Source organism: Apodemus sylvaticus, chromosome 12 (assembly GCF_947179515.1).
Source record: "Apodemus sylvaticus chromosome 12, mApoSyl1.1, whole genome shotgun sequence".
NCBI lineage: Eukaryota > Metazoa > Chordata > Mammalia > Rodentia > Muridae > Apodemus > Apodemus sylvaticus.
The window spans coordinates 100,259,522-100,285,855 of NC_067483.1; the positions used below are offsets into that span (position 1 = coordinate 100,259,522).

The following is a 26,334-nucleotide window of genomic DNA, read 5'->3' on the forward strand; positions in this document are numbered from 1 at the left end:
GTATATCAAACAATTGTTTTAAAGTAACTGTCTTTTATGATTTGTTAATAGTAAAAGCTTGATTTATATGCCTATATCATATACACAAACCCAGTATTTCATATACACACACCATTTTTTTGAGTAAAAATTCCTCTGGCAAGGTGGGCCTACAGGAGTATCTCTGGGACCATTTCAGAATTTGTTGAAAATTCTGTCCCAATCGTAGTCAAAATGTATTGGATGGTTTTTTAGGAAATTCTAGTCATTAAATTATACGACAGCTGTTCAAATCAAACATCCAAGCCTGTGGGGTGGCTCAGTGTGTAGAGGCAGTTGCACACAAACTTCACAAACTAAATTCAGTGTCGGGATCCTATAATGTGACAGGAGATACTGATTACCTACAGACATCCTCAGAGTTCCACACACATACTAAAGTATATGCATGCCTGCACATGCACACACACACACACACACACACAAATACATACACAAAAAACTTAAAGTCAAACATTCTAACACAAGCCAATCCAAAGACACTAACTTGGGACTCACATGCTGGGAAATAATGCAGGAAGATATTAAAGTCTATTTTCCATAAGTAAACCATTCTATTTCTTCAAAACCTGCAACTCATAATTCAGGATAGCCTGAAATATGAGCAAGGTTCTCTGGCATCAAAGGATGTCATATTGTAAAATGGCCCTAACCACACCTCAGCCATTTTCTACTCTATGTTCATGATAATCCAAGATGGGCAACCACTGCCAGAAACACCAGTCATTACCCATTAAACTCTGAATTATTTTTGATTGTACATTCCAAAATCTCTTACTGTTCCCAAACTTTTGTCAACCCCATATTCAGTACGCAACCCCATTTGGGGGTCACATCCACCGTCTAAGAGGTAGGGACCTACACCAGCCTGGTCCCCGGAGGACTCTACCTGTCTGGAGAACTCCGGGAAGTTAAGGATGGGCCCATTGTGGAAGGCGGGATAATAGAAGACATAGGTCAGCAGCCACAGGAAGGAATAGGAGGCACGCCGGTCAGACGGAGGCTGCCGGCACAGCTCCAGGCTGAAGCTGGTGTAGTACAGGCAGCGGACGGTGAGCGTGAACTGCAGCAGGTAATACTCATTCTCGGTCTTGTACCACCTTCTCTGCAAGAGCGACAAGAGGGAACAGCCTGTGAGTTAGTGGTAAGACGGCACCAGCCCCTGACACAGGAGCTGGCTGGGGAACCTGGGCTAGACTCCTAGGAGAGAAGCTGCAAAGAATGAGACTTGAGAACAAAGAACTGTAATGTAAATCCCAGTGGCAACCACAGCAGGCAGTGTAGCTGCAGTGTGGCGTGTAGTAGAGAATGTACCATGAATGTTGGGGACCCTAGGTTCAACCTTCGGCTGCAAACATATACAAAATTCAAAACAATGAAAAGAGTCTTTACGTAGTCCAAAAAGGACTTGGCAGGCTGTATATATAACTAACCACTCGATGGTCATTCAGACTGCCACTTGCCCCACGTCCACCTCCATCAAACACACAACCGACAAATAATCGTGTCTGTCGGGATGCCATCCCGGGGTACACATCAAGGTTTGTGGTCTGTGACCTAAAGACAAAAAAACCCCACTGGAATATTCTCACAGTCCATACAAAGTGCTTTTGTGATTAGCTATATAAGTAGATAATTAATAAACCTACTCTATCAACTAAGAATAAAAGTACTTGTCTGACTGTCTTGGGGCCATTGTGTGTCATAAGGAAGGTAAATTGTCCCTAAGGAACAGCATGTTGAACATGTATAGTCAGGCACTTAGAGAGGGGATGGCTCTAGCCCTCAGGTTCTATGACGTTTGCCATCCTCTGTCAACATCCAGACTGAGAGAAAAGATGACCCAGGACAACCTCACAGGACTCAGACAACAGACCCACGACTGCTGAACACAGCTGAGTTCTGCAATAACTGTGGAAGGCCACTAGGTGGAGCCCCATGGCGGGGCTACTGCTGCTTAGTACAGACAGAGGAAGCAGCTACTGGATCAGAAGCCAGGGCGCCTTCCCCTTCGCTGTGCTAAGATGGGCAGGAGGAAGACACTTACCTTAACTTCCTCCACACTTTGCAGCCTTAGGGTGGAGAGTAGAAGGAGAGAACACAGCCAGGACAGGAGCATTGATCGGAACTGAGCCACGAAGAAGGCAATGGTGGTGTGGAGCAAAACCATGACCACGCCTGGAGTCCCCAGTACACACCAGCAGGCCCACATTCCATAGACCATGACAATCCAGGGTCTGTGCTGTAGAGAGGTGGCCCAAAAAGAAAGACAAGAGGTGAGTTCACAAGTGTGTCTCGGAACGCACCCTTATGGTGAGGATTTTGTGACCAGAATCCAAATCTTGTTCTCACTTCCCTGTCAGGTGCTCTAGACTCAGGCAATCACGTTCCTGTCCTCAGCCAGAACCTCCTCCCCTACTAGATCCCACAACAGTGAGATGCTCAGCTGACTGCCAAACAGAGGACAGAAAGCACCAGCTGGGAAGACCACATTCCCACACTCTGCGGACAGCTTCTAGAAGCCAAAAGGAACTGCCTTGTACACTTCTGGGAGCCTTGGGGGGAAAAAAACAAAAACAAAAACAAAAACAAAAACAAACAAACAAACAAACTATCTACACCAAAGCTTTCTGATGTCTTAGACTTATAATCAATACTGACTCTCATCTTTCTGGAAGGTCCAACTGATCACGTTGGCTGTGGATGTCTTGGAATGCAGCCCAAGACAAAATCATAGACCAACCTGAGGACTATGGGCCTTTTTTCAATTCCTCTTCATAACTCATTTTTTTTTCAGTCCTCAGGTATGCACTTCTTATATGACACTGTGGCCCACATGAAGCCAAAAGGTTGGACGCCCTTAGCATACCATTTAAAGTCAAATTTATGTCATGGAAAAATAGTATCTTCTTAACGTTTTGTGATGTCAAGATCTTTAACTGGTTGACATGTTGGTGCCAGTTTAGGAGATTCTGGTTGCTATTCTGTTTAACTAGAGAATAACTTAGTTATTCCACTGATTAACTAAACAGATGAATTACACATCTTTTCTGTCATGATGTCTCCTCCTTATGACCAGCTGCTAAATTCTTACTTATAAAACTGCAGTCGGTCTGGGGAGATGGCTCAGCAGGTAAAGCACCCTCTGTGCAAGCATGAGGAGCTGAGTTCAAATCCCTAGCACCTACGTAAAGCTACAAGTGGTAGCATGCTTCTGTAACCTCAGGGCTCCTATGGACTGACAAGAGGCAGAGGCTGGAGACCCTCTGGAAACTGGAAGCCCGGCCAGCTTGAAGTGTGCAGCAGTGAGGAGACCTTCCCCAGAGAAGGCAGAACCTGAGGTCCAGCACTGAACGTTGACCTCTAACTTCTGCACATCCCTAGCAGTACAATGGAGCCTGCACTCGTGCACATAGACACACACACACATCATACATACACATCACACACACGTCATACATACACATCACACACACATCACACACATTACACACATCATACACACACACATCACACACATACATCACATACATCACACATATATCACACACACAGCACGTACACATCATACACACACATCATACACACACACACACACACACACGCTTCATATACATACATCACACACACATCATACACACACACATACTTCATACACATACATCATACACACACACATCACACACACACATCACACACACACATCATACACACACATGCTTCATACACATACATCACACACACACATCACACACACACATCACACACACATCACACACACACACATCACACACACATCACACACACATCATACACACACACATGCTTCATACACATACATCACACACACACACATCACACATACATCACACACACACACAGCACGTACACATCATACACACACATCATACACACACGCTTCATATACATACATCACACACATATCACACACACATCATACACACACATCACACACACATGCTTCATACACATACATCACACACACATCACACACACATCACACACACTATACACACAAACACACACAGATAATTTTTAAACTGTAATAAAGGGCAAGCAAGTGGCTCAGAGAGTAAATGCGCCTGTCACTGACTCTGCAAGTCTGGTTGTGAGAGCTCCGTCCCTTTGGGAAGATGGAAGGAGAGAACCAGCTCTACAAAGTTGTGCTCTGACCACACATGCCCCCCCACACACACACATCATAAACACAGGATAAAACTGACTGCAGTGAAGAGATGTACATATGTCTCAGGAGGAGGGGGCTTGCCTCGCACATGCTAGGTCTTTCGTGTGATCCTTGCTCTACCAAAAAAGAAAGAAAAGGCAAAATGCTTTCCCCTTTTTATGTGTATGAATGTTTTGCCTGTGTGTATGTGTAACATGTGTGTGTGGTGCCCATAGGAGATGGTGGAGTTGTTACAGATGGATGTGAGCTACTATGGGGTTCTGGGAACTGAACCCCGGTCCTCTGAGCCATCTCTCCAGCTACCAGGTCTTAATATTAAACGGCAGTGTGTCAGCATAGTTTACCATCTAAGGCTTTGCAGTGACTACCAACTAACTGCATGATCTTCAGCAAGTTACATAGGCTCTCTGTGGCTCCGGTTCTTTGTATATAAAACTGGAGCAACAAAGTATTTCACATAAACATCATATGTATAATGAAATTGTTTGTGAGCCTCACTTCGTCCACACAGGCAAAGTAAGGGCTCCTCAGATACTTACTCAGGCCCGAGCTGTGGCTGAAGATCAGTGGTAGAGTGCTCGCCAAGAATGCTAACCCTGGTACTCCACAAAATGTTTACACTGGCACATGCCTGCTATCTCATACTCACAGGGAGAGGCAAAGGGGTAAGAAGTTCAAGGTTACCCTCAGTTATATAGTGAGGTTGTAGCTAGCCTGGCCTATAGGAGATACTATGTCAAAAAAATAGTTATTTCTAAGAAATACAATGTTATGAGTGTATGTTTTGAAGGATTGGTTTTCAGAAACTTTTCAAAACTGAAGAGTCAGATGAATAAGCTTAGACCTTATGCTAAAAGTATGAGCTAGACCTAGTGGCCCAGGCCTGCCCTAGTCTGGATGCTGAGGCAGGAGGATCACAAGTTTAAGTCTGAGCAATTTGGTGAGACCTTGTCTAAAAACAAAAAGCAGAAATGGGAATGAGAACATAGCTTAGTGGCTTAGAGACAGACTGACAGGCATGGACCCTGAGGCTCATTCCCCAGTACAGTCAGAGAGACAGTCAGAAAGAATGACAGAGAGATGGAGACAGCAGAGACAGAGAGACGGAGACAGGGCAGCCCTGGAGTGTGGTGACTTGCCCGTCCCGTCCTCGGGAGCAGAGCCTGTAAGCCCTGGAGTGTGGTGACTTGCCCATCCCGTCCTGAGTGTGGTGACTTGCCCGTCCCTGGAGTGTGGTGACTTGCCCGTCCCTGGAGTGTGGTGACTTGCCCATCCCGTCCTCGGGAGCCTGTAGGCCGCTGTGCATGCTCACCTCTCCCACAGACCTCTATTCAGGCTCAAAAGAACATCTGCAATGTGAGACTACCTCAGCCGCTTTTACATTCCAAGAAAACCAGAGAAATGTGAAGTTCATTTTTACGGTTTTTTCCATCCTGCTAACCCCAGAAAACAGCCACATAAATTTGCTTCAAACTTTCCCTGGCTCTCTCACCTGTGGGCAGGGTCCAATTTTCAGAAACCAGGTCGCCAAAGACTATTTTAACACATGGCTTTAACAAGTGGGGGGAAAGTTTCTTTTCAACACGACCTACAGCTTGCGCTATGGGGATGGGGCACACATGTGTGCACACGTATGCGTACACGGTCACACTTTCAGTAAGTGCTATTTGATCTGCTGGGTAGAGCTTGTCTGCTGGGCTTCATTTGAAACTTGCCACAGACAGAAGCTGCTCAGAGCTGGGGCAGAAAGAACCTTCAGAAATACGTGACAGCACTGTGTGGACTGCCAGTGCTCCAGGAAGTCTACGATGCTGGTCACAAGAGCCACTCCAGGGGCAGGTATATGCAGCCCACACACCTTGTGCGGGCAGACAACACTGGGTGCTGTCCTGAGACAGAAGGGGAAACGCTCTCCCGCTGCCCTTGGACTCTCCAGCCTGCATACTGCCTTCACCCTCCTGAGGATGAAAAGCGGGACACGGACTAACACCACCTTACCTGCACAGAACTGGTGTGTGAGCCAGTGCCACCAAAACACTCATTTTCACATTCAAAATGTTAAAAAGCCATTGGACTCCCCACCTACCTCAAACATCACTAAAACCCAGATATAACACCTACCCTGAGCTGATGCCTTGGCAGGGCGGAGCAGGGCGGGGTGGGGCGGGGCTGGGCAGGGCGGGACAGGTTCCACTGCCATCCCCACAGTCCCTTCTACAGACTGACTGAGCTCTGGAATTGGTGGTGCAAAGAGCGGTCAGTCAGGACACCAGAGGGGCAGGTCCTTCTGCAGAGGCCTAAGCCACCCTACCACACCCGTCTCCACCCCGAGGTGCTTATGTACGGCTCAGGCATTCATCTGCTCCTCAGGGTATCAGTATGGAGCCTGCCCTATGAACCAGGACAGAAGTGTTTTTACTTTTCAAAAATAATTAAAAAGAAATCACATTCAGCACGTTTTATCCCAAAACTATGCTTCTAATTCGTCACTAAATGGGCCAGGAAGTTCTTTCCTACATTCTCTGGGATCTGAACACACAAGTGCTTGTGTGTGTGTGTGTGTGTGTGTGTGTGTGTGCGCGTGCACTCATACCAAGACACTTACTTGAGTGGAGGTCAGAGGTAATTTGTCAGTTACCTCAGAGGTAAGAGTCAGTTCTCTCCTTCTACCATGTCGAGCCCAGGGATTGAACTCAGGTCATCAGACCTGTAAGCAAGCACCTTTGTCCTCTGAGACATCTCACTGGCCTACATCTTGAGACAGGGCCTCTCACTGGCCTCAAGCTTGCCAAACAGGCGAGGTTGGCCAACCAACGAGTCTCAGGAATTCTCCATCTCCTTTGCCCACAATACCCAACTTTTGTGGTGTTTGTCTGTTTGTTTTATGTGGATTCTGGGAATCAAGCTCAGATCCTCTCTCTCTCTCACACACACACACACACACACACAGTAAGCACGCTACTTGCTGAGCAGTCTCCTAAGCACACAATGTTCTTCTAACTGGGACTCGTTCTGAGGTAGTTGTACTTCATGTGCTCACAAAATATAACACCTTTGTGCTGTGTTTCATTCAGTTCCCCCAAAAGGACCTTTCCCAAAACCACAGAATATTATCACAACCAGGACACCACATAACTACCATCCACCCGATTCAGCTCCTTACGCTCTACAAAATTCTACCACATGTGAAGGTTCAGTGTTCACCCCCACAACATGTGACGGTTCAGTGTGCTCCCCCACAACATGTGAAGGTTCAGTGTGTTCCCCCACAACATGCAAAGGTTCAGTGTGCACCCCCATAGCATGCAAAGGTTCAGTCTGCACCCCCACAACATGCAAAGGTTCAGTGTGCTCCCCCACAACATGCGAAGGTTCAGTGTGTGCCCTGCAAACACCCATAACAGTCTTGGGATTCACACCCACTCCCTTTGTGCTCTCCTCACTAGCCCATCTCCTACCCATTAATCTCTTCTCCATTTCCAAAATTCAGTCATTTCAAAGAAATCATACAGAGTCAACTGACCTGCTGTGGTTGACCCTCATTCTCTGTTGCAGTTTCCATAGTATGGATAACTTCAGTTTGCTTAATCACATACCAGCTGAAGGGCATCTCAGATGTTTGCAAGTTAGGGCTATTTTGGATAAAGCATTAAAAATAACTTCCCATTTCCTGGCATGGACGAACGCCTGAGCAAACGCTAGCTGGCGGACAGTTACATGTCTAGCACCACAAACAGCTTTCTGGTCTGCCACCGTTCAACACCAACAGGGGTACACGAGTGCGCCCGACATTCCACGTCCTCACAAGCATCTGTGGTGTCTCCATGTTTCCGCAGAACCTTTCTGGAAAGTCCATACATAGTGCCATCTCATTGTGATTTAATATGAGTTTACAACACTAGAAATGGCGATTTTAAAGGCCTGAACGATGTGGTACTTGGTTAGGTGAGCTGGGAGAACTCTGTGGAAGCACACACTGACCCCACTTAGCTCTCTGGATTCCAGACCTTCAGTTTTGTTTTGTTTTGTTTTTTATAGAAGATGAGAATTAAAACAGGGAAATTTTCAAAAGTCTAAAAAGCATGACTTTCTTAACAGCCGACTAAAGCCAGACCAAGAACTCCATGGCCTCTCTGATCAGATGCAGAACACAGATACCACACCACATCCTATGGCAATGTGGGCCAACACTCACCCACTTCTCAGGACAGAACATGGTCATTTTCCACCTAGTAGCCTTCCTGACTAAGCTAAAATCCTTTCTTGTTCATAAGACATAAATGTAAAACAGAATCTAGCCTGGTACCTAGCTCAAACAAATACTAAAAGACAGAATAAATGGTTGAGTGGAGAAAAGAAAGGATAAAAGGATGGGTGGGTGGATGGGTGAGTAGATGGGTGGAGGGATGGAGGGATGGGGGATGGGTATATGGATGGATGGGTAGGTAGGTAGACAGATGGGCAGATGGATGGACAGATGGATAGGTGGGTGGGTGGGTGAGTGGGTGGATGGATGGGTGGGTGGGTAAAGACATGGGTGGTAATAGGTGGAGATTGATGGGAGTGGACAGATGAATGAATGGATAGGATTGGCAGGATGAGTGAGTGGATACAGAAGTGGTGGATGGGCAGATCAATGCATAAATGGATTATAGATGAGTTGACAGGTAAACGCATGAAGATAATCAATACAGCAGCATACAAATGGGTGCATAAGCTTCCCCAGGTTTTCAGAGTTAACTTGACAGATGACAAAACCAGCATCAAAGTTTTGGGCTTCTAGCCGGGCGGTGGTGGCGCACACCTGTAATCTCAGCACTCTGGGAGGCAGAGGCAGGCAGATTTCTGAGTTCGAGGCCAGCCTGGTCTACAGAGTGAGTTCCAGGACAGCCAGGGCTATACAGAGAAACCCTGTCTCAAAAAAACAAATCAAAAAAAAAATTGTTGGCCTTCTGATCCTAATGTGAAAACCTACCACCTTCCAAGTCTCAGGTTCCACCTCACTCCTTAGAAAAGGATCTCTTCCCTGTCAGTACAAAGACATCACTTTATAGCTCATGGCCAACCTCCTGCCTTCTCTCACACCCACCTGCCCATGCTAGAAAAACAGTTCCTCTAACAGAAAGCGCCGTCTGCCACTCTAACACGATGGGAGTGACACTAACTAATCCGTCAGACCGATGCTCCGGCTACAGTCAGTACCATCGACAAAGCCAGAGTTTCTCTCTCTTCTTTTGAAGTCTGTATTCTTCAAACATCCTCTAAAAAAGTCAGAATCCAGAGAAACACTCTGGCAAGGGCCCCTCTCACAGAACCTGTGTCTGCTTCAGCTCAGTCTGTGCTGTGGGTACCAAGTGGCGACAGCATGTGCCTCTGATGCCCTTGCTAGCTTAAGTCTGCATGGAAGAGTGAGAGCTGAAAGCTTCAGTCAGCATTTCCGCCAGCACCAGACAAGACTACTATGCCAAAAGACCACACGGTGAAACACTGTTCGAGAAAGAAAAGGAGCCAATGAGTATTCTCCTGTGTGTCAAGTGGTTTGACATGTTATTTCATCAATTGCAATAGATTCTAAAATAACTAAATATAAATAGATACGATGTACTGGCTGGTTTTGTGTGTCAACCTGACACAGACTGAAGTTATCACAGAGAAAGGAGCTTCAGTTGGGGAAGTGCCTCCATGAGATCCAGCTGTGGGGCATTTTCTCAATTAGTGATCAAGTGGGGTAGGGCCCCTTGTGGGTGGTGCCATCCCTGGGCTGGGGTTCTTGGGTTCTATAAGAGAGCAGGCTGAGCAAGCCAGGGGAAGCAAGCCAGTAAGTAACATCCCTCCATGGCCTCTGCATCAGTTCCTGCTTCCTGAACTGCTTGAGTTCCAGTCCTGACTTCTTTTGGTGATAAACAGCAGTGTAGAAGTGTAAGCTGAATAAACCCTCTCCTCCCCAACTTGCATCTTGGTCATGATGTTTTGTGCAGGAATAGAAACCCTGACTAAGACATACTACATAAGAAATATATATATATGAAATCTCCCCAAAGTAGAAAAAGCAATCTGCTCCATCTGAGTCCAGCTGCATCCCAGACAGATCTTCCTGGGAGCAAAAGTCAGTGGGCCTTTATTCAGGGAGCGTCACCTCATTAGGCAGGCGCTAATGGAGAGAGTGGAGTAGGCTCCAGGAGAGACATCAGTGCCCCAGGTTCCATTTATGTGCAGATCTGACACTCCTGGGGAGAGCCAACCCCAGAGGTTCCTCAGCCTGGGCCTCTCCTGCAGTGAGGACCGGAGCAGAGACTAACCATGCCACCCTCCAGCCAGACCACATCAAGAGAAGCACGGAGCCCACACCAGGCCAGCCTTCTCAGAGCTCCCGCGGGATCATTTCAGTTCTGAGGGCTGAGAACACAGTGTCTCAGGTGGTGGAAAGCCACAGAGGCATAAGAGAACGGGGGCAGATGTGATCCGTCCCCACAAAGTCCAATCACAACACACCCACAGCCAGAGCTCAGCCATTACTCAACTTCCCTCAGGCTCCTCACAGAGAGGGCCTGACCTAGAGGAAAGGCATTTAATCTCAGCCAAGCAGCTCAAGGGAAAACTTTATTACTTTATTGCTTTATATGACTGGAGGAAGGGAAGAGGGAGGGAGGAGATGAAGGAGAGGAGGAGAAAAAGGAGGCGGGAGGATTATGCTTCTGAAGTGGTGCTAACCCAAAGGGAGAAGATACAGCCTGGATGGAGACGGGAGTCAGGGCTTTGACCAGAAGCCACCTGACGCCTGTCCCCAACTGGGCTGCTCGGCATCTCCAAGCCCCAGAGGAAAGCAGAGTAGACAGGGCTGCAACTCAAATCTTCCATCCTGAAAAAGCACCAAAAACAACTCCTCCAACGAAGGCCAAGAGGAACACTTCATCCAGGTGGTGAGAGGGCTGGAACTAATGAGGCCAAGGCTGTGGTCCAGACTCGCAGAAAGGCCAAGCCAACTCCGCGACAAAGAAGCACTGTGGCCCAGCCGCAGGCCGATCTGCCAGCCAGCTGCCTCGCAGCCCAGCCTGTGGTCACAGAAGGTGAGACACACAGGGTGATGGCTCCGGCTCTCACTCTGCCTCCTTCCAAGGAAAACGCAAGGCCCTCCTCCCCAGCCAGCATGGGGTAAGATGTGCTCTGCTGAGGTGGAGCTGAGACTGTTGCCCAGCCAGGCCTCACAGCACCACATAGGAAGCTGAACAAGGGAGACCCACTTCCCAAGCCAGAGCTGCAAAGCCACCCCCCCCCAACCCTGCAGGCCTCTGACTGGACAGCAGCCAGCATGCCTGGCCCACTCCTTGCCTTGTGAACTTGCTGAGGAAGGAGAACCACCATGCCAGGCCAGGCGTGGCTCAGTGATGAGCACCCTTCACCTTGACTCCCCGGTCAGCTGGGACTCCCCACACACACACTCCCCAGGAAAACAATCTAGGTCCCATTCTTATTCCCAGACCATCTGGAGACAGCAGTTCAGAAGCACACAGTCACAGGGCCAGATCCTGCCTCTGTCCCCAAGGACTGTGGAACTCCAGTCTCCAGGACGGAACCCAGGGCCACCCGCCTTGGGTGCAGATACAGCTCTACCACTGAGCTGCCTCTCAGCCCGCATCGCTCCTTTCTTAATGCGACAAAGGAAACTTCCAAGAGCTGTAACCTGGGAGGCTTTGCAGCCTCTGCCCAGTCCCAGAAGCCACAGCTGTCTGGATGTAGATCTGAGGACACAGTAGTGACTTAATGGCGGCACTTATTCCAAACCATTCCAAGGGCAAGTTCCAAGAGGGTTCAACTGGCCTTGGCTAGACCGATATTAATATTAAGAATAAAATCCATGCATTTTCCTTGTCGTTATTCTCTAACACACTATCAGAGCTATTTAATATCTACATTGTACTAGAAATTATAAGCGAGACATTGGGAGGACTGTGCAGGTTATATGTGAATGTCATGCCATTTTGAACCAAGGCCTTGGGGGGGCCAGTTTCTTCAGAGAATCCTTGTTTATTTTTGCCAAATTGTAAAGTATGGATGGATAACTTGTGTCTGTTTTTAATATATAGTTGCTTAATTATTAATGAACTTAGACTCTTCTCCCTCAAGTTTAGGGATAGTAAGTCATTTTCTTATGGATTTTTGTTTTTTTTAAAGCTTCATGTTAGAAATAGAACGTTAAGCTTTGGGACTGGAGAGATGGCTTACAGGTTAAGGGTACTGGCCGCTCTTGCAAAGAACCCATGTTCAGTTCCTAACACCCACACTGCGGCTCACAACCATGTGTAAGTACAGCTCCAGGGGCTTTGATGACCGTTTCTGGATCCACTCATACCAAACACACACATGCAGGCAAAACACATACACATAAAAATATTTTAACTGAACTCGGTTTTAGAGTTTTTTAAATTAATTTATTTTATTTGTGTGAATGTTTTGCCTGCATGTTATTTCTGCGCATGCTATTTGGACCTAGTGCCTGAAGAGGCTAGAAGATCCCCTGAGATGAGTTGCGGACAATTTGGAGCTGCTATGTGGGTGCTGGGAACTGAACCCAGGTTCTCTGGAAGAGCAGCCAGTGCTCTTAACTGATGAGCCATCTTGGCAAACCTCACAAAAAAAATTAATGGTAAACTGCTAGAAATATTGTAAAAACAAAACAAAGCAAAACAGGAACTTGAGAAATTTATAGTAACGTATTAATAATAAATAAACCTTAATAGTGAAAGCTGGGGCAGATGTGCCCCTCACCAACTCAGAGACAAGAGTGGAATTCCAGTACATACATATCATCTAGTCTGTTCAAAAGGTCTATGAAACTTTTTAACATACTCAAGTCTGATAGACTCTAACATCTTAGCTTTGCCATGTCAGAAAGCAAGCAACCACTGAGGTAAAGAAAGTAACCAGTATCATTAAAAAGGAGAGCATGCACCTGGGTCTTCCATCATCTAGAGCAGTGGCTGTTAACCTTCCTAATGCTAGGGCTCCTCATGCTGTGATGACCCCACCCATACAATTATCTCATTGCTACTTTGTGACTATAATTTTGCTACTGTTATGAATCGCATTATAAGTATATGATATGCAGACGATCTTAGGAGAGCACGTAAAAGTGTCCATGAACCGCCCCCCCCCAAAAGAGGTCATGATTCACAGGTGGAAAACCACAGTCCTAGAATGGACAGGATCAAAAATCACCAACTTTGTAGAAAGAGAAGATGTTCAGGCATACCTCTAACCAACCAGTGACCAGCCTGTTCCTCTGACTTAGTGCTGGTCTCTCATTCTCTGGACTTTCAGGGCTATAGACCCTCTGTTCTGTCTCCTCTTGAGTCTTTCAAGAGAATAGAGTTTGCCTCCTGGGTTGGTCCAAGCCAGTCTGGCTGTGTCTGGCTCTCACTTGCAGATTTCCAAGCAGATTTCCAAACATTCTTTACATTAGGAAATAGTAACAGGAATCCTGTATCAGAGGGTCCTGGGCAAAAGCCAAGCAGTCCCTAGGTGACAGGGGAAGTCCTACTGGAAGCTTCTTGGGCTTCTTCTTAGCTTGTCAACCCTGTGGAGCTGCCACAATCCAGCCTCTTGTAAAATATCTTTCCAAATATCTACTTTGAAGATTCCCTGTCCCAGGTTGAATCAGGAACAAACCAGCAATGGGATAGAGATAGAGCATAACTCTGCTACAGCTACCACATTGCTCAATAATTAATGTGTGTGTGTGTGTGTGTGTGGTGTGTTCCTATGCACACAAAAGCACATGTGTACATAGGTCAGAGGTCAATCATTTCTCAGGAACCATCTACCTTGTTTAGTTAAAGCAGGGTCCCTCGTTGGACTGGAGATGGCTAAGTGGGTTGCCAGTAGCTTCCTGGGGTCCACCTGTCTCCAGCCCCTTGGTGCTATTTTTCAAGTATTGTCTTTATGTGGGTTCTGGGGACCAAACTCAGGTCATTGTGCTTACACAGCAAGTATGTCACACACAGTATCTCCCCAGCTCAATTGTTACTTTTTTAAAAAAGATTTATTGTTATTCTATATGTTTGAATTTTAGCTTATGTATTTATCTATACAGCACATTTGAGGCCAGATAAAGGCTACTGATACCCCTGGAACTAGAGTTACAGACCATTGTTGTCTTAGGGTTTCTATTGCTATGATTAAACACCATGGCCAAGGCAACTCGTGTGTGTGTGTGTGTGTGTGTGTGTGTGTGTGTGTGTGTGTTGTGTGATCAGTTTACACTTCCAGATGATAGTTGATCACACAGGGAAGTCAAGTCAGGAGCTCAAACAGAACAGGAACCTGGAGGCAGAAGCTGATGCAGAGGCCATGGCAGAGCACTGTCACTGGGTTGCTCGGCCTGCTTTCTTAAAGAGTGCAGACCACCAGCCCAGCAAAGGCACCACCCACAACGAACTGTGCCTCCCTCATTAATCACTAATAAGAAAATGTCCTGCATCTTATGGAGGCATTTTTCTCCATTGAGGCTCCCTCGTCTCCGATGACTCTAGCTTGTGTCAAGTTGACATAAAAACAAACTAGCCACTACAGTTGTGAACCACCATGTCGGTGCTGGAAATAGAACCCACGTCCTCTAGGAAAGCAGCCAGTGCTGAGTCATCTCTCTGGGCCTGGTATTTACCAACAATACAACTCCTGCTTCCTCCTGAACTGAATGAACCCACATATTCTCCCAAGCAGGTCTTTACAAAAGCATTCCATCAGATGTGCTTAGTGAGCACCAGACTAGGTTAGTTCACCTGAAACCTTTGTATACAATGGTTTTAAAAAAATAACCTGGAGAAAATCAACACAGGGGAGTCAAGAAGACACTTCACCCGGCATGTTGCTTTGGCTAATACTGTTCCCAGGCTTCCCCGCTGACAACCCTGTCTCCAGATTCACAGTTCAGGCCTCTTCACCAAACCCATAGGAGAAAGAAGCTTGAAAGCAAATGACACAGACTCCTACCTTCTTTGCGAGTAATGTGGCCAACTGAGAGGCAGCCATGTGGCCAAGGAAGAGCCACACCAGCCTCCGCTTCCCCCATTCCATCCAGAAGTTCCATTCAAAATCAGTCGGGTCCTAGGAGAGGAGAGCAAGGAGTGGTGTTACCAGAGGTGTGTGTCTGACAACACACCAGGGAAAGTGCCGGGGGTCCAGATTCTGCAGATGGCACTTACCAAATCAGAACTCCAGCCTCTCACCCACCTTGAACTGTCCCTTCAAGCCTGACTGTCTTCCCACCATCCTCCAAATGTATTTTTCCTTCTAACTCAGAGTCTTCATGGGCACGGGTTCCCTAGGATGGAAACTTGTGTTCTTAGCCCACTTTGTAAATAGTGAAAAGGAGGCTGAAGGGTTTAAATTTATGTATCCAAGGTCACAAGTCATCATGGTAACTGGGAAGGTCACATGGTCAGTGTGGTAACTGGGAAGGTCACATGGTTAGCATGGTAACTGGGAAGGTCACATGATCAGTGTGGTAATTGGCAAGGTCACATGGTCAGTGTGGTAACTGGGAAGGTCACATGGTCAGTATGGTAACTGGTAAGGTCTCATGGTCAGTGTGGTAACTGGGAAGGTCACACAGTCAATGTGGTAACTGGGTAAGAAATGAACCACTTTTGTTATAAACTTGCAATAAAAGAATAATTCTGGCATGTGCCTGCCCCCTCTGCTGGAGCAGCTCCTGGCACCCTGCAGGGTTCATGTCTATGAGGCTTCCACAAGGGCAGGTAGGTGAACATGGGGAAATTCAGCCTGTGGTGCCTCAATGATGGTCACAATGGCAAAGCTGAGCACAAAAAGAACATACAAGCTACAGGCCACCCACAACGAGCAACATGGCCGGGGACAACTCCATGCTATGACGGCCAAAGCATCTTCTCAAGCTCATGCAGGCGGGGGAGGGGCCTTCCCATGCCTGCGGAGGGTGGACACCCTCCCTACCTCCCATGCCTGCAGAGGGTGGACACCCTCCCTACCTCCCATGCCTGCAGAGGGTGGACACCCTCCTTTTAAGTATGAAAAAAATCATGACCCCCAACCTCTCTGATGAATCACAACTTTTCCAGATCTCAGCCTTGGAGAAAAACCTACCCAACATGGTACAGGGCAAGAAGGAGTTATTGATGAGGTTAGATCTTTTCCCCTAAGTTTAAGGGTTCTATGCCATTTAACTATGAGAGCTCCTACTGCTGGGATTTTTCCCCTTTGTTTCTTGTAAATAAATACTTTCTGGACTGGGTGTAGTAGTGAATGAGCTATGCCAACAGGAATAGCTCTTAAGAAGTGAAAGTTGAGATCCAAGAGTTCAAAGGTCATCCTCAGCAATACGATGAGTTCTGGGCTAGCCTGGGCTACAAGAGCCCCTGTCTCAAAAAGACAACACTGGGGCACAGACACACACACACACACACATCAGGAACACTTCTTAGATTGGAAAAGCAGTGATTACATTTCCTTTAAAGCATTTGGAGAGAAGAGTTGTAAGTCACAAATGAAGCCAATATAAAAGTTTGGAACCATGACCCAAATTGCATAATTCAAGATAGCTGTGGTATTGACACTCATGATCCCAGCATTTAGGGGCTAGATGATAAACCACTAGATCAAGATCTAGGCAAGAGGCAGGAGGATCAGAAATTCAAGGATATCTTCAACTACAGTAGTTAATTTGAGACCAGCCTGGGCTACATGAGATCCTATCTCCAAAAACAACAACAACAACAACATAGACTCATGACTCTCCTACAAAATTTAATAATGCCAGCTCTCCAAAAATAGCATAAAGACAGTGTGTGTCCCTATACCATGGAGAAAATCAACACCTCCAGTCCTTTGGGAGCCACAGTCTCAAAATCTGGCACTTATATTCAGAGAATTTGGTTTCTGCTCAGAAAGCCATCCCACCTTCACAAAAAGCGAGTTTAAAGTCTGACGTGGCGGCACGTGTTTTTGTATTATAACATTTGGAAGACTGGGGCAAGAGGACTATCATGCCCTTGAGGCCAGCCTGGTCTAGAGAGTAAGTTCCTGTGTTTGAGACCAGCCTGGGCTATGTATTTAAGACACAGTCTCAGGAGGAAAAAGGATTAAAGTAGTTCCTCCAGCTTCTATATCTAAGGTGCAGCAGTTACATGATCACATAAAAGCACAAGAATCATTAGGAAATCTGGGTCAGGTCTGTGGATCTGACTGCCGTTCCGTTCCTTGGTTTAAAGAGTTCACTATAGTGATGAAATTCCCCAGTAAGTTTTATTATTGTTGCAATTTCCTGTAGGTGTAGTTATTTCTAAATAAACGGGTTTTATAGAAAGGAACCAGAAGTTATAAAGTCCCCATAAACTAAGTACAAGCAAGTTCCTGTAACTGAACCAATAAACCCGGACTCCGCACCGCCCCCTAGCGGTAGCCTGTGATTTGCCTCAAAGCCCCATGAGTCAGACTTCTCATTTGCATACCCATAATTCCTCTCGTGCAATACAATTTTGAAGTTTAAAATATATATGTATATATTACATATATATATTTCACCCATCATTTAGAACTAAAAAGACTTACTACATTGTCATATAGACAAGAAGCTGGGCAGTTCCTGGGGATGAAAAGTCACCGTCGACGAACAAGGAACCGCAGTTACTGGTGAACAGAGCTTACAGCCTATATCCTACATACTCTGGTTTCTCTTCAGATCGTATAAATCTTTCGCCTTTTACTAAAGATTTCCGTGGAGAGGAACAAATCTGAGTCATTGTCAATTTTTTGAGGCCTTGCTTCTTGCAAGGCTAATTTCATGGTTATAAAGTAAGAATTAAGTTTTAACTAACTTAAGACCACTGTGGTTTGTGAGTATAACTTTTTAACTTTGAGCTGAGATTTGAAAAACGAAGTTGGAGCCGTTGTTCAGCGTTTTAGAGTGTTAAGGTTCCAGAGGTCAAGTTTCCAACATCCACAGGAGAACTCCTAGCTGTAACTCCAGTTCCTGGGGACCTGAAGTAACACTCACCCTAGTGCACATAAGATAAAAACTAAACTTAAGAGGAGACTTCAGTCTTAAAAGGATCTCTTAACGGCAAAAATAGAGACATAAAACAGAAAACTCCTCAACAGCTTCTTCTGGAAAGTGGCTTCAGCCAGTTCCCCTTTGTCCTATCATATGACCTACCACTTCCTCTTTCTAGCTGGGACACTATTAATGGTGATATCTCTTTACGAACTCTCACAGGTAGCACTTAAGCTCCATCTGCTGCAGCCCCTCTCTGCCCCACCATCACCTATGTGTGTAAATACACTTTAGTGAGCCCCTAAAGATTGTTCCTAACCTAAAGATTGACCGGGACCACAGAGACTAGAAAGAAACTAAAGAGACCGGCATTCAAAGGATGAAGAGATGGATGGGTGCTCAGGGGCTCTAAAATCAGAAGGCCTTCAGGCAGATAAAGACAGGAGTGACGTCTTTAGGCTCTTCGGGGTGGTGATAAACATAACTTTTCCACCTAACAGGAGTGGCCTACATACATGTACCCCTGATGCGGGCCATTACCAGAGCTGTCAGGAAGAAAGCAGGCCCTAGGGCCCTGGCAGGGCCTGATGGAGGGATGGAACCCAGGAGGGCTGTGCAAAGCCCCTTTGAAAAGAAGTAGCAACAGGCCATGGGGCTGAGGTTGGTCCTAACGACAATGAAGCCTGTCGGCACCTGACCCGGTGCACATTTTCTTACACTTCAGCTAAGCCTCTTCCTCAAAGGTAGGTCTGTTCATTTTTGCTTTTGGCAAACAATTCTGTATTGTCTGAAATGCCTGACTTGGGACTCTACATGGAGAAAAATATCACCCTGTGTTGTAAGAGATGTGGTAATGCTGGATCCACAATGACTCACAGGGCTACTTCCTCAATTTCTCAAATCCTACCAGGATGAAAACTCTCCAGGTCTCTCATTTTAAAGCATCACAAGCTTCTGATCCTGTATTCTTAATAATGATTCTAAAAAAAGCTGTCATGAAACAGAAACATCTAGAACAGGTGCTGTAAATGTGAGGCCAATCTACATCCAATTGTGTAAATGGGGATATGTGTGTATCTGGGTACACATGGGGGGGGGGAATCATGTGTGTGTGTGTGTGTGTGTGTGTGTCTGTCTGTCTGTCTGTGTTTGTGTGTATCTGTGTGCCTGTGTATTTGTCTATGTGTGTGTATTTGCCTGTATCTATGTGTATATGTCTCTGTGTGTGTCTGTGTGAGTATGTGTGTCTGTCTGTGTCTGTGTGTGTGTCTGTATGTGTGTATACGTTTGTCTGTGTCTGTGTCTCTGTGAATGTATGTATGTATGTGTGTGTGTGTGTGTGTGTCTACAAATGTGTGTCTGTGTCTATGTGTCTGTGTGTGTGTGTATGTGTGTGTGTGTATGTGTGTGTGTGTGTGTGTCTATGTCTGGGTATGTCTGTGTCTATGTATGAGTGTCTGTGTCTGTGTGTACCTGTGTGTATTTGTCTACGTGTGTGTGTTTGTGTGTGTGTCTGTGGTTGTGTCTGTCTGTGTGTGTTTCTCTCTGTGTGTGTACTCCACAGAGCACATATAGAAGTCAGAAGACAACTTGCAGGAATCAGTTTTTTCCTTCCTATGGGTTCTTGGGCCTGAACTAGAGTTATTATGCTTGGCAGCAAGGCCTTTACCTACTGAGCCATCTTACCAGTCCTATACTTGGCTGTTTCCATAGGTTCTAAGGAACTGACTCAAGTCCCCATGCTTGAGTGACAAGCTCTTTACTGGATGACCTGTCCCCCCAGCCCACATCTGAATGTTCATGGAATTGTCCAGTGGGTAGAGCAACAAATGGCAGAACAATGCCGCCCACAGAGCTAGACACACCTCCTAGTCCCTGACGAACACTGGCCTGGCATCTAACTGTGCCTCTGTACAGCCTAGTGAGTCAGGAGGGGCTCTGCTGCTGTGAGGCAGTGAGGTAGAGCTGCTGCAAATCCAGAGCCTGAAGCTCTAGGGCGCAGTCAGGACAGTGCTGGCAGCGCCACTTTGGAAACACGTGTCTTCAAACACTTGTCAGGAAGCAGGGAATTCAGAAGCAGATGTGCTGTTTTACGCCCCAAACCAGCCCCTGAGAGCAGCTGGTCTCAGGCTGGGAACGCTGCACTCAGGGAAAAGGTATAGCAGTGCCTGGTGATATTCTTAAATATTGATGACAGAAAAATGAATATACCACCCAGAAGCAGCTTTGAATCCCACCATCAGGTGCCCTGAGCTGATCCAAGTCAACATTGACACCACGGGGTCCTGGTTTACTGATGGGAAAGAAGACAAGGGAAGGAGGTTGTGGTTGCTTGAATAAAAATGGCGCCCACAAGCTTAGTTACCAGGGAGGGGCACTCTGAGAAAGGATTAGAAGGATTAGGAGGTGTGGCCTTGTTGGAGAAAGTGTGTAACTGGGGCTGGGGCTTTGATGTCTCAAAAGCTCATACCAAGCCCAGAGTGTCTGTCTGTCTGTCCACCTGTCTCTCCCTCTCTCTCCCTCCACCCCCCCCATGGGTTGGGATGTAGATTGTTCAGCTACCTCTGCACAGCATGTCTGCCTGGATGCTGCCATGCTCCCCACCATGATGATAATGGACTGAACCTCTGAACCTGTAAGCCAGCCCCAATTAAATGTTTTCCTTTGTAAGAATTGCCTTGGTCCTGGTGTCTCTTCACAGAACAGTGGCTAAGACAGAGGTCTTGGTTGGAGAAAAGGGGTAACCTAGCATCTCTCCAGTGGAAAAAGTGGGACTGTACCCAAGCACAGCACTTCCAGAAGAGAACAGAGCATGAGTCTGGTTCCTTGTCCAACACAATACACTTCACCTTCTCAACAGAAAAGCACACCGCTCTAGACAGGCCTCCACACACTCTTCCATTCCACAGAGTGAGGTGAAACACTGGCACTTTTTAAACATTAGAAGGCTACCCTATACCTTCTTCAGTCCTCCAAATAGAGTATCCATCTCCAGCTCAAATTCTTGGTCCAGTTCTTCTTCATGCTCTGACAAGAAAAAAAGAAGAAAAATCCTCTGTTAATTATGTCCAACTAAGCTGGGCACTGGTGGCACACGCCTTTAATCCCAGCACTTGGGAGGCAGAGGCAGGCAGATTTCTGGGTTCAAGGCCAGCCTGGTCTACAGAATGAGTTTCAGGATAGCTAGGGCTACACAGAGAAACCCTGTCTTAAAAAAAAAAAATCATGTCCAACTCAATTGGATCTAAATAGCAGAGGCACCTAAAGAAGATAAAATAATGTCCTATGGACCTAGTAGCAGGCACACCTACCACATCCCTGAAATTCCTTCCCTATGCTGGGACCTAAGTTCCAGGGAATGCAAGACAGGGCTGATGTCAAACCCTCTCAGTTTGGATAAAGGCCACAGAGGGAGAGACAGAAGATTATGAAAAGAAAGTGTTCAAGACTGGGGGTGTTAGTGCATGGCCCAGCTGGGTAGAAACAGGCTGTCCAAAGAATGGAGTGCGGGCTCCCAGAAGATCAGGAGTCCTCAAAAAGTCCCGAGCTTGTCACTCATCGAGGACAGTTATCTGGTGGCCGGTTCTCAGCCTCTGTTCCTTATTGAGCAACTCATTTCAGCTGAGAGCTTTCAGCTAATTTTAGACTGTCTCGGGGAATGGATCCTGTCTGCAATCCCAACACTTGAGAGGCTGTACAGGTATGGAATATTTTTACTGAAATCACAACTCAATCTGGTGTGGCATTACTGAAGCAGATGATGGGAGATGACAGGTGTGATAAAAAAAAAAAGGCATGTCTGAAGAGTAAGCATGCTTATAGGTAAGCAATACCAGAAAACTGCTGTGCATATACATAACAAAACATACGTAATAATGTGGAGACCTTATCTCCAAACAAGACAGCAGAAAAGGAGAAGGTAGAGTGTCCTCCACGGTAGCAACGAAGACTGAGATGTCACTCTAAGCCTCATACTCACAGCAACCCCCACCTCAGCCTCCCAAGTGTTGGGATCACAGACACAAGCCACCATCCAGACAGCCTAAAATTAGCTAAAAGCTCACAGCTGCAATATCGCTCACTCAATAAAGAACAGATGCTGAGGACCTGCTGCAAGACATCTGTCTGTGAAGAGCATCACTCCTCAGGACTCTTGAGAGGACACCTTGCGGTGGGGAGCCCACACCTTGCTCTTTCTGACAGCCTGCTTCTGTGACTCAAATGCAGCTAGGCAAGTAGCTAGTATAAAAGCACAGAGGCCCCTCTTCCTAGAACTCCTCCCATGACACTAAAAATGGAGCCTGGGAGTCCTCTACCCAACACCACTGGGGACCAAGCCTGGAAACACACCCTCCCCCATGTCACTGAGGACAGAGCCTTGGAGCCCCCCATGCCACTGGAGACCTGCAGCCAAGACAACTCTCTCTGCTAAGGTCCAGTTCCATTTTCCAAACCACAGCCTGAGAACATTCGAAATAGAGCAGTTTCCACCCAAGAGCCCTAATGACCAGTCAGCTGTTTATTCTCTCCCTTTACAAAAGGCTACATCAAATTCCCATCTATCTACTGAAGGCGAGATTTGCATTTTAATCGCTGTCAATGAGCTGTTGTGTTAGTCATTTACTCAGAACCACAAACCTTCCACTTTCACCCTAAGAATACTAGTAATAGTTCTGGGATAGGGTCCTTAGGACACCCTACCCCCCCACACACACACATACATACACAGGTACACATACACACACATACATGCACATACATACATACATTCATACATATACATATATACATGCACACACATACATACATACATACATACACACACACATACATGCACACACATTCACATAACACACACCTCCTGCTGTTTCTATGCATTTGAAAAACTCCAATCAGCTCCCACTGAGCCTTATTTCTCTAAGAAGCCAGAGGTCATGCAACAGTCTGTGGCAGTAAATGAAAACATGGAAGGGAACAGAACATATGGGCTTCTAGCAAATGAACTTAGTGGCAAGCAACACGTAAATACCCATAAACAGACTATGCTACAGCAGAGACATATTTGATAATATGTTTTCCATGACACTTGAAGCCTGGGTCTTCAAGTTCTTCTCTCCTCCAGTTCTCTCAGAGAACAAGAATGTGGGTTACAAATAACTCAATAAAAACATGTGAGATCTGTAAATAAGATGCAAAATAGGAAGACTTCCCCAAAAGACTACGCCTCCTGAACTCTGAACATCTTAGGCCAGTTGCTGATAGAGCCTCATTCTGGGTAGAGGGACAGGGGGATGGCATTGTTGGTGAAGTGCTCACTGTGCAAGCACGAAGTCCTGAGTTAGTCCCCAGGACACACAGGAGGAGCCTAGTACAGCAGTGCACACCTGTAAAACCAGCCCTGGAAAGGTAGAGACAGGAGGATCTCTAAGGCTGAGGAGCAGCCAGCTTAGACTAATCAGTGAGACACACCCCCCCTCAAAACAATAAACCAGATAGGGAATGATGACAACACTCCACATTGTTGGCTGTTTTCTCAACTAACACATTGCTGTGCTTGGCAAAAAGTTCGGTAAGGACCATAACCAACACAGAAGGCAATAACAAAGCAAGCCTGAAGGGGCTGGGCTAAGAGATCTGGTATCCCTGGAAGAAGGCAGTGACTCAGTAGTTTGGTGAGTGACAAGGACTTGGTCAAGTGCTATTTAACACACTGGGAGCCTTGATTGTGAGGACACTGGGAGACAGACTCAATCCTAGGCAACCTGCCAGGCAAGGCACTCAAGTCTTATCACTAAAGTTCCATTGGTGGCCCCTCCCACCCTCAGTAGGCTCCCAGGGCAAGACCACCTGTTCAAGGACAGGACCCCTTGCCCTCCCACCCCACCCCTGTGGTAGAATGAGCTCTCGAGTCACCAACCCAGTTGCAAACAAATCCTCCAGTCATAATAGGAAGCAATTGCCTCTTCACCCAGCCCTTGTCCTGTGAGATGTTGGTGCATGGCATAAACTGTGGAAAGGGTCCACTTACAGCGGCTGCTGTGTCATGTTCTTATAGACCGAGATTATTAATGGCTGTGCCTGCAGGGCGAACGGGAAAGTGAAAGTGTGGGGCAAGGGTATCACTACACGTATCCTATCCTACTCTGGAGACAACTGCTACATAATAACAGAGAAACTAGAGGTGGCAAGTCAGACAGAAACTGCGCAGAGAAAACTGTTTTTAGATCCGCGGGTGTTAGCATTTGTTTACAAAGGCATTAGGGACAGTTCACTGAAGGCTAAAGAAAGGGAAGTAGGTGACCTGAAACCTCAAATCTACACAAGGCAGAATTCCATTTATGCAAATATCAGTAACAGGCGACTTCTGCAGAAAGGCAGGCTTGAGACTATTGGGTCAGCAGGATCCAACCTGGCTAGGTGCATTAGAAAGTGATTACTACAGAAAACAGAAAAGCTGCCAAGTTTAGCTAAGTCCAAACTTGTGTTCTTTAAGAAAGAAAATAAATCTGCTAAATGGATAAATCTCAACATTTCCTTAAGACAGGGACATGAGGTACATGCAGTATCTGACTCTGGAGTGTGGCTGACACATTTGAAATCTCAGGAACCTGGAAAAATATTATCATCACACTGCCTTAAAAAGACAAAGGTAAATATGCCAATAGCCCAGAAACTTTTGGGAACTTTTTGATGAATCTGGCTTTGAAGGGAAATGGGGCCTTGACAAGCTTCCAAGAGAATGAAACCAAGATAGAGATTAAGGTACCAGTAACATGGTTTACAAGGAAGGAAGGTGCCCACTGTATATGAGAGAGGTGAAAGAGGCGCTACGCCATGTTGGAATCTCCAAGGATAAAACTGCTGTCTGACCTGGCACACTCAGAAACTGAGTGTTTTTTCAACTTAGAGAGAATACCATGGCTAGGGTGGGTACCCAGCAGAAGTTGCTGTAGGTTGCTCCTGAAGACTTTATTCCCTTAAAATAAAATATCATTAGCAGGTCAAAAAGAGAAAATCATCTCTCGTCTGATGAACAAGTGAACACAATTCAACACTTAATGTTGGCAGTGTTTTCTTTTGTGTAGTGTGTACTCGTGTATGTGTGTGTATTTATTTTATGTAGAGGTCAAAAGACAACCTTGGCTGATGTCCCTCCGCAACACTGCCCACCTTATATTTTGAAACAAGGTCTCTCACTGGACTAAAATGTGTTAAACAGGTTAGACTAGTGGGCTATCTGCCTGTCTTCACCCATCCACCCACCCTCCTTCCCCCACCCACCTCACTCCCCCACCCCCTGACCCCTGTCCCCTAATCTCACCTCACCTTCTGCTTTTTTAAAACGATTTTCTGCCACTGAACTCAGATACTCCACTGAGTCATTTCCTAAGACTGTCAACTTTTCTTTCAAACATTTTTATTTATTTATGGTTTATTTATGAGTATTTTGTCTGCATGTATACAGGTGCACCATATATGTGAAGTGCCTACAGAGGCTGGAATTGGACATCAGATCCCATGTGACTGGAGTTGCAGATGGCTGTGAGCTGCAGTGTGGTACTGGTAACTGAATCTGGGCCCTCAGAGAATGGTCTTGACCACAGAGTCACCTCTCCAGCCAGAGACCACAATTTTTACAGAGGAACTAGAAAGATTTCTTAATATGACTTTTAAAGTGATTAAATATGACTGTACAACCTCTCAGCAGTGGTAAAAGCAGCATGAGGCTCCCTCTGCGGCTGCAGTTATAACCAGAAGACACCTCTGCTGTTCCAGAAGCCCTAGTGAAGGGAAACTAGAGAGAGCAAAGCACCACTGCTGCCTGCAGCGGTGTTAGCAAAGCAGGGAGGGGGAGGGGCCGGGGACAGGGAAGGAGCTTGCAAAGTCAAATAAGTCAGTGGAATGGAAATACCTCAGTAAACTGTTAGAATATAAAATAGATACATCAACATAAATATCTTTACAGTAAAGCAGAAATAATCAAGAAGACAATATAGCTGGGAACAACTCATTCATAAAAGGAAAATGGTCCAGAAATGTTATTAATATGAATCTCAGAGGG

General features: G+C 46.2%; 1 protein-coding gene and 1 non-coding gene across 2 annotated transcripts in view; one reads left to right on the forward strand and one right to left on the reverse strand.

The window, feature by feature from the left end:
- The window catches only part of Hhat (hedgehog acyltransferase), a 253,385-nt gene that overhangs the window by 205,098 nt on the left and 21,953 nt on the right, over window positions 1–26,334 (reverse strand). The window contains exons 3-6 of the mRNA XM_052200751.1: window positions 21,232–21,299; window positions 15,236–15,349; window positions 2,087–2,281; window positions 929–1,144 (exon numbers count right to left, since the gene is read on the reverse strand). Coding sequence (XP_052056711.1) covers window positions 929–1,144; window positions 2,087–2,281; window positions 15,236–15,349; window positions 21,232–21,299 — 593 coding nt within the window. The remainder of the gene's footprint in view (window positions 1–928; window positions 1,145–2,086; window positions 2,282–15,235; window positions 15,350–21,231; window positions 21,300–26,334) is intronic.
- Window positions 17,941–18,056, forward strand: LOC127698003 (U5 spliceosomal RNA). Its single transcript, XR_007980647.1, has one exon. It is a non-coding gene; the product is annotated as a U5 spliceosomal RNA (small nuclear RNA).